Source organism: Megalops cyprinoides, chromosome 15, assembly GCF_013368585.1.
Source record: "Megalops cyprinoides isolate fMegCyp1 chromosome 15, fMegCyp1.pri, whole genome shotgun sequence".
NCBI lineage: Eukaryota > Metazoa > Chordata > Actinopteri > Elopiformes > Megalopidae > Megalops > Megalops cyprinoides.
The window spans coordinates 20,269,033-20,285,551 of record NC_050597.1 but is presented as its reverse complement, the minus strand read 5'-3'; the positions used below and the strand labels follow the sequence as shown (position 1 = coordinate 20,285,551).

At 41.4% G+C, this 16,519-nt stretch overlaps 1 protein-coding gene across 1 annotated transcript in view; it reads left to right on the top strand.

Moving 5' to 3' along the window:
* The first annotated feature begins 8,677 nt into the window (after window positions 1-8,677).
* wdr11 (WD repeat domain 11) overlaps window positions 8,678-16,519 on the top strand; it is a 51,787-nt gene continuing 43,945 nt past the window's right edge. The window contains exons 1-4 of the mRNA XM_036546793.1: window positions 8,678-8,876; window positions 12,115-12,226; window positions 15,420-15,573; window positions 15,927-16,100. Coding sequence (XP_036402686.1) covers window positions 8,791-8,876; window positions 12,115-12,226; window positions 15,420-15,573; window positions 15,927-16,100 — 526 coding nt within the window. The 5' untranslated portion in view covers window positions 8,678-8,790. The remainder of the gene's footprint in view (window positions 8,877-12,114; window positions 12,227-15,419; window positions 15,574-15,926; window positions 16,101-16,519) is intronic.

Here is a 16,519-nt window from a genome sequence, read left to right as displayed (position 1 = left end):
CCTGTCACCGCTGGTCAAAATAAAACAACTGCTTTTCTTCCGTAGGCAGCAAATCTCTGGTTTCTCTTTGGAAAGACCTGACAAATTCAGCTGGATCTGTGTTTTAATCTAAAGTCTAGAGAAAATAAAGAGAAAATAGCCTACAGTTACCAAAACATGGCATGGACCAGAGAAAGTAGCTACACCCTGGCAAGGCAGACAACAAACGTTGGGTCATATTGTTGTTCAACAATCAGTAGATATGCGTTTTCATACGATCAAAGCACGGGGGTTGCATTTGATGTGTTTACAGCAGTACTTTATTTGGCTCGGAGTCCAATCAAGGACCATGGCCTTCATTGTGGATTGGTCTGGTTTGCCTAGGTTTGAATAACTGTGTAAGGATCGTCTGCAAATTCTCACTCTTTAACCTTTCTTTGGAACATCAATTAACAGGTCAGTCTTTAAAGATACTGAGCTTACTCCTCAAGTGTACTAGTACACCCTATAATACCGTGTACTCCAGTGGCGGCTGGTGAGCTGGAAACAGGGGAGGCTGAAACATTACCTTTAAATCTATCATTACTTTCAACCTGTTCCCCTTTATCTTCCTTGATTACCTGTTCCCCTTTATCTTCCTTGATTAACAATAAAACAAATAATTGACACCAGTTAATAAAACAATCTCACGTTGTACCTTTCACAAGCACACAAACTACAGACATGTGCGCTATTTCACGAGCATAATCATTTACTCCATTTACGCGATTGGTGTCAATTATTCTGTGAATTATTTGTTTTATTGTTAATCAAGGTTTCAGCCTCCCCTGTTTCCAGCTCACCAGCTGCCACTGGTGTACTCCATACACCTTTATGGCAGCCTGTTGGTCAAGTTAAAATGCCAGAGGAACTAGCCTGTTGCAACAATCTGAAGGGCTAGGGGCCCTATGAATCAATAGGGACATTAAACTAAAATCAGGAGGAATGCCCCAAGAGCAGATTGTGACATCTCAGTTGGGGGAAAGGATCTTAAGTTTAAGAGAATTTCCTGCTTTTAAGGCAACCATGCTATTGGACACTACATGCCGTAAGTAGCATAATTTTTATAACAGAGACCTGTATGCTCCCTCTGACTTCTGACGCTCTATGTGGCGTGCGGGCATGTGCAGATGACTGCTGGGGGCAGACGTGACCTGCCGCGAGTCATGAACTCCCTGTCTTCCACAGTGATCCGTTTCAATTACGCTGGCTGCGCCTTTAGTCAATGCCTGACCCCTCCGTTTGCAGGGGCAAAAGCTTGCCGCCGCCTCTCTATGACCCATTAGTAGTGTCCGCCACTGTCCTGGCTCACTGCCACGATATGTTCCACGGAGCGATGTGGCGTCTGGAGAAACAGTGAAAACGAAAGGCAGTGAATAAGTGTATCATAATGAAAGCAGCAGCTCCGTGACTTCTGCTCTTTGAGACACCTCACCTGTGACAAGGCTCCTCTCCGGCAGCATTTTGCTCAGATGATTGCCGTGAAAAGGCCCTGGAGGTGTCTGTGGGCTTGATAATCACACTTGGTGACTGTGCTGAATGCTCCCTCATTAAAAGGATCTCCTTTACACACAGCCTCGGGACTGTCTAGGAAGGAAACCACACTTGGCACTCGATGTGAAATCTGGAGGGAGCAGAGAGATGGAAGGCAGGAGGAAGGGGCCTGGTGTGTGTGTGTATCTGTGTGTGTGTGTGTATGTGTGTGTGTGTGTGTATGGGTATGTGAGTGTGTGTGTTTGTGTGTACGCCTGTGTGTGTGTGTGTGTGTGTGTGTGCTCCTGCATGGTGGTTGTGGTGCTAATGAATCATCTGTCTCAGTAATTCCTCATTTCCATAAACAAGTGTGCGAATCTCTATAAGCTCTGCAGTTTATTACACTCTGACAGACAGCAGCTCACCAGGATGGAAGCTATGGAGAAAGGAGAGAGACGCGGACAGAGAGTTGTTAGCGGTCGGAAATGAGAAAAAAACAAGCATTCCGAGGCATTTCATTCCCAATGTCCTCTCTCCCCTCTGTTCTGGCTTACAGAACAGATCAACATTGTCAAAAAGTTGCGAACACCAGACACCAGACACAGTCACTTGTATTGCACATTCATGCTGAGCTGAACTGGGTAACATTTTTTATTTTCCTCTAAAAATGAAGACAACATCGAAATAAAAGTTAGAGCGAAGAATCAATATAGCAATTTTGGTGGATATGGAAAACAAACCGTTCACCTGTGACAAAACAATCAAACTAGGCTAGGCCACAGCGCAGCGGGGAGAGAGCTGCTGGGAGCAGTGTGGGAAACACCACTGCCTGTAATGGAATGCGTCTTATTTTTAAACCCGGAGAAAGTGGCCCTTCGGAGCAGAAGCCCTGTTTCAGCTGCAAACGCATGCTCCAAGATAACCAGCAATGTAAAACACACCAAACCCCACTGTTCATGATGCAGGCTCAATTTCTCCAAACACACGACAGGACTCCATGAGGGGGAAAAAAAAAGTGTTTGTTTTTTGTTTTCAAAAGTTCAGGTTTCTTTTAAGTTCAGGTTTAAGATTTTCAGGTTTTTGGATGTTTTTGGTGGGGGAGGGAAACATTAGATAAATGAGAAAATATTTTCACATGCTTTTCAGATGCTGTTAGTGGCTCCCCCATCTATTAATGAGATCATCTATGTATCAAGCTGAGTTGATATGTTCTCATGCTCCTCGGGCCAGTGGAACAGGGCTTTGGACAAATCCCAGGAGTGAAACTGTTGGAGGATGTTAAGCATCCTGTTATTCAAACCTTGACATGAAGCATTGTAGTGTGGGATGCCATCAGGGTGTGCAGAGCTAAAGACAAAGATTTCCATGATGTTAAAATGTAAAAATCATGTGGTTTTGGCCACTAATAAAGATGGCACGGCACAGCAGTGATGAGGAGGGCGCTGCGGCAGCTGTGTGGAAGGGATAAGAAGAAAAAAGCAAACACAGATCAATCAGCCTATCACAGCTTTCCACATTCTTAATGAAAAAGGAAATCAATTACTAAGCATGTACATGTGTTTGTGTGTGCGTGTGCACATGCGTGCTTCCACGGAATGCTGATTCCGTGGGGGCACTGAGACTGAAGCACTTGTTCAGATAAATGAATTATTATTGCTTGATTATCTTCCTGGATAATTAGAATTCTCTCTCTTTTATTCACTCACCTGTACTGTATGTATGTATGTATGCACACTGTACACGTGGATTAAGCGGACAATTTGAGACCACAAAAATTAAAAACAAAACCTAAACACATTCCATGTGTGAGCATGTTTGAATATGTGTATTTGTGCGTGCGTGTGTGCTTGTGTGTGTACGTGTGCGTGTGCGTTTGTGAGCATGTGCGTGTGTGTTTGTGTGTGTGTGTGTGTGTGTGTGCACGCTGGCGCTCGTACATGCACGTATTAGTATGCGAAGAAAAAAACCATTGAGTAAATAAACACACTGAGCAAAAAATCAACAAGAGGCGAGAGGATGAGTAAACTGTGGCTCTCTTTTGTGCCTGCTGTGAGAGAGGGAGAGAAGGAGCGGCGCTTCATCTGAGAGATCTTTCAGAGGAGAGGAGTTCCGTCTGCAGAGACGAGGTCCCAGGCTCACCTCGTCACGACCCAGGAAACCAGCAGGGAATGACAACCATGCAGTTTACTTATTTATGTATTTATTTTTGCAAAAAATATGGAGCAGTCTTATGAACCTATGATTTTTATCTGAATAACAACACGGCTGACATTTTAAAAGAACACCACGCTAATGATTTCTGTACGAATTTAATATGAGTTTTCATTAACAACAATAGCCTAGAACAGTGCTTGTATTTTCTCAATCCAGTTCCATGTTGAATTGAAAAATCAATCATATAGCTATTATGAAATTGAATTTGGCCATTTGTTTACATTCATTTTGGAATTTATTTTAATAGAGTACATTTCCTCACAACGTTCATGGTGTTTAATTATGCGAGTTCAAAACAAATCAATGTGTTGCAGTATAACCAGTAAATTGATGGGCTTTTTCAAAGTCACCTTCAATTAGCAAAGGTAACGGTTCTCTAACTTTGTGGAACATTATCGCTTGGCACAACAGACGTCTTCGCCTATCTGATAAATAGTGAATCCCATTCATAAAGACGGATTTAGAATGGAGCAAATGTAATAAGGCACCCAAAGGCCAGGCTGCAGAGGCAGCGTGTTTCTCACCCAGCATTTGCAGTGCAGCGCTGCATCCGATTCAGGAGCCCCACGATGTGAATGAGACGGTGCACATCGGCAGCAAGCCCTCCACATGACCCAGCACATCAAGGCTTCAGCCCGGGACCCGTGTCTATTTTGTGTTCAGAGCAGCGTGGCAAAAAGAAGATTCAATGTGCATGTAGCGAAGGGCGAGAGCAGTGACCCCACCCGGCCTCGAACCCGGGTTTACAGGGTACCGAACTGCAGCTTTGACCGCAACGCCAAAGCTGCAGTGTGGTACCCCGTAGGCCCGAGTGTGAGGCTGGGTGGGGTGACTGCTCTCACCCTTCGCTACAGTGTATAAAAATGCACTTTTGTTTGTTAAAGGATTGCTAAGCACACATCTTGAGGGTGTCTGAAATGAGAATGCTACAGGCAATAAAATACGCTTCTCAATGCTCTGACAGCCTGTCCTCTGTATTCAATGAGGTTGATCATTGCCTCAAGGTGTGCCTTATGCAAGAAAAGCTGGGAAAGGTGTAGAATCAACTTAAGAATACGGCACAAATTTAGCACCACTCTGTGCAATATCAACAGAACATCTCTCCACACAGTGCTCAGACTGGTTGCTGTGTCACTTTTTACACCTGTAGTGGTGTTGAACATGAAAGTCTCTTGGTCGCTGATCTCCCTGTTGTGTTCACAAGAAGACAGTCTGAGAGCCCTCGATGTCTGAGACATAACCTGCCATCCGTGACCTTCATGTTCATGATCAGTGTTGGGAAAGTGATGGAGGATGTGTTTCTTTTTCCCTCTCCGTTTCATTTTTTTCTTTCAAATTGCAAAATGATTTATTTGTGTGGCAGGATTATGGACATATAAATGACACAGTAAAACAATAAAACACAAACAAAACCGAGTCAAATTAAAAGTGTATCTCCTCTCCCCATGCCAAAACGTTCTAAAGTAATTAACTGCCTTCTCTTGCAGTACGGCAGGACAAATTGAGCTGCCATCTCAACAGTTTCAGTATCTCCCACTAATTTACCTTCTCTGTCTTGAGAAGAAATAAAAAGTGGTTTATGCATTTGGAGTATTTGGGGGAAAAGATGTCTCAAATGAGGAGTTATCTGAAGCAGGAAGGAGGGATCCATTTTTCTGTCAAAGCCTCTTCAATCTTTCAGTTATTACACAGCCTGTTCAGTCTGGCTCCTTTATTCTTTTGTGGCAACCTTTTTGAATCAACAGACTGTGATCACTGATTTTGTCAATAGTCTGCCTCATTCTCTCTAAACAAGTTGGTGACCTCCAGTGAATGATCCTCCATTGATTAATTGCTTCAAAACTGTTGCCAGCAGGTTTAACCCAAACACACAAAGTAAATGGGATTTATGTGATATAGAGGAAAACATCCTCCACTTGTCTGAGACTGCTCAAAATTGTTTGGTCTTTGAGGTGATGGAAAACTTTACGCTGTTTTTATACAGTTTTATTTCTGGAATGAAATTGAATAAAGAGGAAAAAAAACATTTTTGCATTCTGACTAATTTTATTTTTGGAGTAACAGAAGTAGCAATATATAAAGCCAGCAAGGCGTAGTGAGACAAGAATGGAGACATTGATATCACTTTCATTTCCAAGTTTACAGACTGAAGCTGGAACATACTTTTTACAAACTGACAAACAACTTAGCATAATTTAAATGTAATGGCCCATGAACGATGTGCCTTGTTATATTGATGAAAAAGGAAACCTTCGATTCACCTTATAAATGCTTCAAGAATGATTGAAACATAATGTATAAGGTTGATGAGATGAGTTTTTGCTATTTGTTTTTCCAAATGTAAGGCTTTTTTTTTTTTTGCTTTTTTTCAAAAATGTATTCTTTGTGTGAATGGTAAATAAAGAACTTTTTAAAGCAAGAAGTATCTCTTTCTGTCTACCTTTGATTCCTGGGAGATGCCTTTCAAACAGGAGCAGCATTTGTGTGTGATCTGTGAGAGCTCCTGGTGTATGAAATCGCCTGCCTTTGGGACCGCAGCAGCCCAAGGCCAACACAGCGACTGGCGCCTCCCGCGCCACACTAATTGAGTTTTTACAGGCGCTGACATGTGATTATTTCTGTTCTCTGTTCTCATTACTGAATTTTCATTTACCATTGCCACAGAGATCCCCAGGCTACCATAGTTGTATTAAGACTTAGGGATTTTAGATTAAAAAAGTCCCTTTTTTAAGATATATTGCTTTGTTTCACTTCAGGCAAGGCACTCATCACTCAGCCAATGTGTCTGTAATAATGGAAGAAGAAGAGGTGGATGAGGAGGAGGTGGAGAAAAAAGAACAAAAGGAAGGTGAAAAGGATAGAGTGGTAAGAAGAAAAAGAGGAAGGTTAGAAAAAAGCAAAAAGCCAAGCCTGTGACGCAGACCCCAGTGACCTGCATGACATGCAGCAGACAGTTTCAGACAGGGTCAAGATCTGTACGCTGCACATTTCATAAGTGACTTGTCAATGTTGGATGTAATCATGAGCACAATCCCTTCAATACAAGTTACACTACTTAAACTATTATAATTCCATGTCCATGCAATGAAGACTCAAAATGTCTGAATCACTTGCAGTTTTCTGCATGTTCAGTCTTTTTTGTTTGTTTTTGTATATTAATAAAGATCTCACTTGCATGTTTTTCTTTTTTTGTTTGGAGGAAAAATTTACCTCATGTGAAATGATTGTTGGTAATTAATTGTTGATAATTTCCACAAAGGCACAAAATTCAAATTGAGATGCTTTTGTAAAGGCACAGTGAAGTTCTCTGACCTTTCATGTCAGGAGAAAAAACATTGCAGAGAGAGATTATCTGCCTGAGGACAGAGACCTGCTAACCTTCCAGACAACAGCAACAATCCTGGAAATGGAAGAAAAATGAAGAAACAGTCAGTGTGCTTCAGCATCTAAATAGCAAACATAATATGTTGCATCTCTGACACACAGGTTGGTCAGGCATTAAGGAGGCAGATGGTTGAATCAAGATGTTATGGAGACCTGGCAAAAAAAATAAAATTAACATATAGATGGACAAATAGTCTTTGCAAGTTGTTGTAAAAAATCCAATAACTAACACCATCCATCCTCCACCACCAGTGATACAGCCCATAAGAGTTTATCTCTTCGAGGCTCATTATTGCAGCTTCTCGATAAGGCATGACAGACTGGAGTTATTCGTCATCCTGTCTCCACTCTGTGCAAGAAAGATTGTTATTCTCTATGTAATGGAACATGGGTTTTGAGTTATGCTACACAGTTCACAGTTCACTGATTAATATTTGGATGATTCAATGTCTAATTACGTTCGAATACAACAGCATTGGCCAATATTAATGGTAAAATGTGCTTCTGCAAAATACGTACAACATTCAACAAACATGCATGTGCATACAAAAATGTATGCATGTGCACACAGCCACACACACACACAAATACATCTGAATAATACATCATACCAATATGTGCAAACAGTTGATATTGTATGAAAAAAGCGGAATGCCAAATGTTTTTTGCATGATATTGTGCAGTTACTTATAAATAATCTATGTCATAGCAATACTTCAAATGTTGTGCTTCCATGGGGAGTTCAAGAGATGATGAATGTACAAAACATTTTAAATGGTTAACCACATACTGAAATGTGATCCCAGAACAACATTCCTGTCGCAGCATTTATTTAATAATTGCATCAAACAAACAAACACACAAATGAATGAATGAATAAACAAACATGGCATAAAAACACAATTATGTTACAGATGGATATTTTGATATTTACTCTGATGAGCTGAGTTAGGTGACTGTGGTGAAGCTGTCTGACCTTCAAACAAAATGAGCACAAAGAGCAAAAAAAAAAAAAAAATATATATATATATATATATATATATATATATATACACACAAAAACCCCTAACAAATTAAACCAGTATGCACACACAGTGATTTGGAGGGAGGGGAGGGTGAGCCTCCTGCCAGCCACCCACACACCTGTATTTAATATTCCTTATTTAGACAGGTGTGGCTCCTTAACCAATGTCTGCTTTTCCACAATCAAGCTACACATTGACAATTACAATGAAGAATTAAACAATTAACCCATACGGAATGAAATTCATCGATGAGCTGAATTGTTGACAAGGTTCGAAGAGGAAAGAGCAATCTTTACAGATTCAGCACATTGTTTTGTGGGAAAGGTGAAGGTTCACCTTCACAGTGACGTTCAAGCAATATTTCGTTTTACATTAAAATGTGTTTTTATCCTATTGGTTTAGTTAATTCGTGACAGACAGTATAATGTAGAAATTGCTTACATGTTTTAAAGCAGTAAAAAGTAGCACAGTTTGCCTTGAGACTCTTGAGGTCGGAACGTATGCTTCCCAGGAACGTGTTTATGGAGGATGATTTCCTACACGAACTGAAGCGCACCTCTCGCTGAAGGCAACGCTTCCTGTTTATCGCCACTGTCAACAAAACCAGTTTGTCGACAAGAATCCCCACTTTTATCGCCAGTTTTCATGTAGTTAGTTTACTTAATCCACAGTGATCATGATTCCTTACACTGTGAACATTAAACTCGCTGCACGGACTTTGACTGGCACGCTTAATTTACAGAACAAAACCGCTGTCGATTGGTGAGTATGGCCACAATTTACAGGACTAGCCAGCAAGCTAATGTTATGGGACTAGCAATTTTCTGCAATCGGAAAACAATCTCTGGACCTTTACTCTCCACGATACATTTAACAATTTAATTTCTGCCTTGAGAATATACGACAGCTCGCACTTGCGAAAAGCTTGCTGGCGGGTTAGCTAGCTCGCTAGTATGCTCATCGTTGTTAATATTAGATGCTGCTAGCTGGTTAAATAGCTTGCTGGATAGACTGCTTACTAGCTGGGTGGATCAGCACTAGTTACCTGGTTTGCAGACGTGTCATTTGTTGGTAGCGAAAGTGGTGTCTTCTATGTGACTCAGATAAAAAGAGGGACCTAACAGATTTCATTGACACAATTGGCTAAGTTAAGTATTTGCCCTGCATGGTGCAGTACACCACAGGCATTCCATATGTGAAAGTGTCATGTGATAGCTAGGTAGCTAAGTTTCTGTCTGTTTGCCATTTTCAACATTGCACATGACTATAACATGACGAGCTAGGTAATTACATTTTTCACTTTAACTAATCTATCGTCCACAGTTGGGCCGATGCCTGACGTATGGAATTGTTCATTTGGTCAGTACTAATTTAAGGCACGATTATTCTACGGGAAGTACAAACTTCCCGTATGAGCAATGAGCAATACGAGAAATATTAGTGTGTATTAGTTATCTCAAACTTGACTTGATCCTGACAATGTGCCGAAAAGTGAACAAGATGAACAGAATGCTAACATAAACAGCAAAACGTATTAACTATAGATCAAAGAAGGTTGTGTTCATTTCATAAAATACCTTTAACAGACTGTATATGGAGTACGGTGCTTAGTAGTTCTAGGTTTAAGTGGCGTTAATTTTTTTTTTTTAATAAAGGTATAACAAACTGACAACAAAGCACGTAGGGCCTAAGTTATGAAGAAAAGCTTGAGACACTTAACAGGAAACAGGAGACTGACTTGGAGAGGTTTTTCATTATTATTATTGGCATTACATCCTATTAACTATTATGAGCGCAGACAAAGTTGCACCTTTTGTAGTTTTAGAGATTGCCCATTGACATAGGTCAAATCAGCAAATACATGTAGAATATGATTGTCAGTATTGTCACTTTGGATAAAAGCATCTGTAAATGAATAAATGTAAATGCAGTATACTGTTCAGTTAATTATTTTGGATCTCAGAGAACATATGTTGTAGCCCCAATGCACAACATGTGTGAAGCTTTCTCCACGTCCTGTTCAGATATATAACAACTCAATGTAAGAATGAGTGGGTTGGTCAATCTGGTTGGACAGGTCTCTCATTTTCCTCTGATGTGTTATTGAAAACCTCTAGTCCACTGCCAACCCACATTTTCCCATCAAAATCTGTGGTAACAGAACCCCTGGTGTCTTCTAGTGCTGACTGTGGCTGTGAACTGGTTTTGGGCCAACAATGGCCACCCAAGCAACAGAATCCAAATGCATCAACAGTTGGATACTACAAGGAAGTTTACCAGTCTTGATCAGATATAGTGGAAATCTGATCAAGTCTTTTATAAGGCAGCTGCTCTCTTGCCTGCTCCAGCCACAAAACTTCCCGTATGAGCAATGAGCAATACGAGAAATATTAGTGTGTATTAGTTATCTCAAACTTGACTTGATCCTGACAATGTGCCGAAAAGTGAACAAGATGAACAGAATGCTAACATAAACAGCAAAACGTATTAACTATAGATCAAAGAAGGTTGTGTTCATTTCATAAAATACCTTTAACAGACTGTATATGGAGTACGGTGCTTAGTAGTTCTAGGTTTAAGTGGCGTTAATTTTTTTTTTTTAATAAAGGTATAACAAACTGACAACAAAGCACGTAGGGCCTAAGTTATGAAGAAAAGCTTGAGACACTTAACAGGAAACAGGAGAGGTGGGTTGGTCAATCTGGTTGGACAGGTCTCTCATTTTCCTCTGATGTGTTATTGAAAACCTCTAGTCCACTGCCAACCCACATTTTCCCATCAAAATCTGTGGTAACAGAACCCCTGGTGTCTTCTAGTGCTGACTGTGGCTGTGAACTGGTTTTGGGCCAACAATGGCCACCCAAGCAACAGAATCCAAATGCATCAACAGTTGGATACTACAAGGAAGTTTACCAGTCTTGATCAGATATAGTGGAAATCTGATCAAGTCTTTTATAAGGCAGCTGCTCTCTTGCCTGCTCCAGCCACAAAACAGCACTCCCTGGCATTTTGGCAGGGTGAAACAGTTTTTCTCTGTCAGTGTCAAGGAACCCACAGTGACCGATCTGATATTAGTATACAGTTGGCCGGTCCTTTCAGTAATGATTTCGCTCTCTGCCTTTGAAAACAAGAATACTTGGATTGCTGCGGGCTGGCGGAATGGTGCTTCAAACAGACAGTCTTAGAACTCCAGTCCCAAGTCTGGACTAAAACCCTGAATGTTCAGCTTCTGTCATCAGACCAGGGGTGATTCAGCCAAAAAACTGCTCCATTCTTACAATAACTACTGAACCTTTGATACATGTAACATGTTTCTGGTCGCTCTGTCAAAAGAGGGTCACACTTTTCTGTGTGTGGCAGCAGTGAGGCATAATGCTTTGGTGCAGGGCTTGTAACCAAAAGGATGCCCATTCGATTCCCCACTGGGGTACTGCTGTTGTACCCTTGGGAAATGTACTTAACCCACAATTGCCTCAGTACATATCAGACATATAAATGGATAAAATTGTAAAAATGAAATGTAAGTTGCTCTGGATAAGAGCATCTGCTAAATGAGAATAATGTCATGTATTCAATTCTAGCATTCAGCCCTGTATTGTTGACTTGAGACATTTTCCTTTAGTCTTGACCTATGGCCAGTGTAAAGATATAAACTCAGCCCCTGTTCAGGCTGAGACTTGTGCTGAAGTGTTTTTTGGCAGACTTTTTATATTGCAAATGTGACCTTTAGTGACCTTCTGTGGTTCCTATTATATGAAGGACCAGTAAGGGTGGAAATGGCTGAATCACTCAGTGCACATTAGCAAACACTGTTTCGCTCCTTTTGTCCAAGTGTCATCTGGTCTTGTAGGGATTAATGCTTTTTTCCACTCTCCTTCTGCTGTGTCCTCTCCTGTCCTTTTCAACCACCCCCCCCCCCCCCCCCCCTCATCAACCTGGCGCTCTGTCTTTCTCTCCCTCTCCATCTTCCTGTCTGTCTCTTCCTCTCCTCTTTTCTCAGGGGTTGGCAGGGCCTAATCGCTCAAGGATGTCACTCCAGCATCCTCATCATCGACCCAAAGACTGCTCAGACCATCCAGGTCCTGGAGAGGCACAAAAGCAATGTCGTCAAGGTAAGCAGGGCACCTAATGAGAGCCCTGATTTTTTTTTTTGGGCACACTGGCTGCAACAAGTGAATTTTCCAGTCTGAGCTGTCTGAGTTTTTCCATGTTCCTGAAAAAAGTAGAGAGCCCGTCACTGCTAAATGGTTCCCGGCAAAGATCTTGGAACCCTACCCTCATTAATATTCATGTTCTGGTAGGTTTGTATTGCAGTTTCATTTGGAATGATGATGAGCATTACAATGGTCTACATCTACTCAGATTAATAGATATCAGAATCAGAACCAATCAGGAAAAGGTCAAGTTGCTGGTGGATATTCATGAGAGCCTGCCTTCACTAGAGCAAAAAAAAAGTCTTAATTTGTGAACCAAAAACTGAAAAAATACAACTAAATTACAGCTATATTACAGTAACTAAAAAAAAACATTAAAACTGTTTTATGAAATTTTTTGGTAATTCAGACCCTGAACTGTGCTGAAATTGTACCCTTTAATTAGTTCATTAATTCAAACAAGGGCTATAATTACTCATGTTTCAGGTGCAAATAATAACATTAATGGCAATTAATTTGTAAATTTAGATTGAGTGATCAGCTAGATTATTCAAAATGGAAAATTGAGGGTCTGAAGTTTTAAATTTATGGGTGTGAATGAGAGTTTTTTCAAAAATATACTTTTACCCTTTAGTATTTGTGGCTCCATAGCCCCCATTTCTGGTGTATAAAATGTCTCTTGAGTCGGAGTTTTAAATGTCCTCTTAATGGACAAGCAGGGCCAGCTTGGACCTCCAGCTATCAGTCTCTTCTCCAATAGATGGCCATTATACAACCTCAGCCTTAACAGCCTTAACTCTAAACCTGACCCTAACCCTGACCTGGGGCCAAAACAATATTGTTGCCATAACCCCAGCACTAATCTTAATCCTAAACCCAAACCAATACTAAGCCCTACTCTGATATATGTTTCTTGACCTTTCATCTCAGGGGCTCACTCTGAAACCCCCTGCTTGACTATTCACCCAAAAACCACTTAAAACAAACAAAAATAATACAGTTCCCTAACAGATTGTATCATTGCTTTAATAACATGTGTGTTGAATTTGAGGTCATAAAACAAAAGGAATTCAGATAGGACTTCCAGGTGGCAGTAGGTTCCACTATAGACATCCATAATACAACCCTAACAGAAGCCCTAGTCCTGTCCTTATCATTAACTCTACAGGTGACCGGAGCCCTACCTGTGTGCCTTCATCTCCATTTCAGCTCAGGAGCCTACTATTAAGCCCCCTCCCCAGTTATTTTATTTTATTTTGTTATTGTGTTTTTCATTATATGTAATTCACAAGTTTGCATTATTAGGCTATTCTTTGCAGTGTTTGGAATGCACAAAGTGTAGCTTGTGCACAGGCAAACTGAGCTAAGAGCAGGGGCCTTTACAGGAAGGAATCTGGATGAAATCTAGAGGAATCTTTGATGCTAATACAATGTTGTTTGCGTCTGGTTAGACATGAGATATATGTTTTTTTCCATGTGTATGTATGCATACATGCACACGTTTGAGTGTGAATGCCATGTGTGTAGGGGAGTATGTGTCTATGATACAGGAAAGTGTGTGTGTGTGTCTGTGTCTGTTTGTGTGGGTGGGCTGCAGGTTGTCTGGGATGTTACTTGAGTAATAGCAGATAAATAATAGAGTGTTTGTCAGTGCTGGGGCCGCATGTTTGGGCCTCATTCCTCACCCAGAGACACACTTTAATCTCGTAAACCACCAGAGCAGCCATGCTCGGCCATTCTTCACTTTCAACCATCTGAAAGCAGGGAAACAAAGAAACAGCCCAAATGCAGTGTGTGCCAAGGGTTCATTGGCTTTTTAATTCTTATTTTTGAATCGTTCGGAAAATGGCCCTGTCCACGATGGGCTATCCGTCTCAGCAGCTGAATATTTACTGTTCAGGTTAGGCACCTCAAGAGCAGGATATTACCCCATTTGGGTTTCAGACACATAACATTCTGATTACAACCACCCTGCCAACCCTGCTCCTGTTTATTTCTTTGGTCCAACAGACATTAACCTGCTGTGGCCTGGTAGTCTGCTGCTTCACTGCTGCTTGTCTTTTTATGTCAATCTATCATGTGTATTTTGTGCTGCGTGTTGTGTTATGATTGTCTCATTTGTTATAGCCTTCTGTCTTATCTCCATTTCTCTCTGTCTTACTTCTGTCTTCTGTTTATCTGTCCTTTCCCCTTTTTATCGACCTCTCAATTCGGTTTCATTTAATTAGCTTTATTGGTGTGAAACACAGTTTGCAAATATTGCCAAGCATGTTATGTAATACAAAAAGAGAGAAATGAATAACAAGTAATTAACTAATTCTACAGCAATTAACATACATAAAGAATCACAGCAGTTCTAAAATGATATGCATTTACAGTCATGAGTTCTATAAGCTTCAAGAATAAAACATACATCTGTCAAACCATTTATGTTTTATTGCTGAGGCTGTTACTTGCTGTGCCTCAGTCTATGACAGGCTGAAATGTATTGCACTGCTGGGGGACCTGTTGGTCCTTCCCCTAGCCAGATCTGCAGTTTTTCATTGTCAAGAATTTGAAATTATTTCTCATTTGAGAGAATTTTTCCAGACATATATTCCTTTTTTTAAAGAATATTTTTACAAGACATACGATCATTTGGTGTCCATGACTTTCTGTGTTGGCCTGTCAGTTTCTAGGGCTTAGTCACTGATACAGTATTTGGTCTCTGCTTTTATCTCTGACAAGAAGGATACTCTGCTAGTTTGTATTCTCTCTCTTGGGCCTGATAGAAAAAAAGGTCTAGAATTTGGTTATCATTGGTATGGCTGAGTTGAACCTGCGAGAGTTTGTTTTAGTTGTTCTGTAAAATTGAAAAAAAAAATGTAAAAAAGTTCTTCCTTTTATTTGAATAAGAACAGGCTATTTACCTAAGTCAGCCCTGAAAGCATTGTTCTGGGTGCCCTGAAAGCATTGTTTTGGGTATTTCTTTGTACCTGCAGGATTTAAGATGGGTGTTTTTCCTGTTCAGTGTAGTTGCTGACTGAGTAGACCCCCTTTCTCTGCCTATTTACTGGCATGACAGAAATGCAGTAGAGTGCTACGTTATGAATGTGACCGAACAGTTGCAGCAGTAAGCAGAAACACGATTCCTGTCCATCTCCCCCCCCAGGTGAAATGGTCCAGGGAGAACTACTACCACAGCGTCAGCTCCCCCTACTCCCTGCGGCTGGCATCGGCAGATGCAGCGGGCAAGATCATCGTGTGGGACGTGGTGAGCGGGACGGCCCACTGCGAGATCCAGGAGCACGCCAAGCCCATCCAGGGTGAGCTGAGGCGCCTCTGCGGCCGTGCGCCGGACCCCGCACGCTGAACGGCCGACACTAATCGGGGCCAGGTTACTGAGGTCCCTGCGAGGCCACATCAGGTTCTCTTCAAGACATTAACAAGGAATAGAGTGTTCGAATGTGATCGTTAGCGCACTGTTCAGTACACTCACGGGGCAGCTTAATTCATTTTTACAATTGCTGCCTAACATTGAATGGCCTCATTTTAGCGTAAGCTTGTCCACGATGTACTTGTCTTATGGTTCATAACACAGCGCTGTTCATTAGCTAACCCACCTGTCACCACCTGGGTCTTTCTTCCTCTCTCCTCTCTCCCGCTCCCTCTCTCTCAGACATGGATTGGCTGTGGTCGCAGGACGCATCACGTGATCTGCTATTGGCCATCCACCCGCCAAACTACATTGTTCTGTGGAACGGCGACACGGGAACCAAGCTGTGGAAGAAGAGCTATGCCGAGAACATCCTGTCCTTCTCCTTCGACCCCTTCGACCCCTGCAACCTCGCCCGTATGACGCCAGTCTCTCTTTTTTATTCCTCTCTCTGTCACTCTCACTCTCCTCCTGTTACCTCCTCCATGCTGTCCAGCAGCCCCATCCCTTTCCTGTCCTGAGTACTTATTTGCTTTGGTAATGGGAAAGAGGGGTGGTTCAGAAGATCAGCTCCCCACAGGAGGGTTTTGTGATTGGCTCTGAATTTTCCTCCTTCCTACATTATCATTTCTCATTTCCTAAATTTTAGGTTCAGATAATTTTGACAATTTGAATACATTAAATTTCATTAATTCTGTAATGGGTACATTAGACAGGTTCCCTTGGAGGAACTTGACAACCTACATTTTCTGTGTCTATTTAACATCACGGGACACGTGACAAATGGTGGGAGATCGTTTTTATTCCATTTCCAACCTGCTGTAGGTGACATAAGT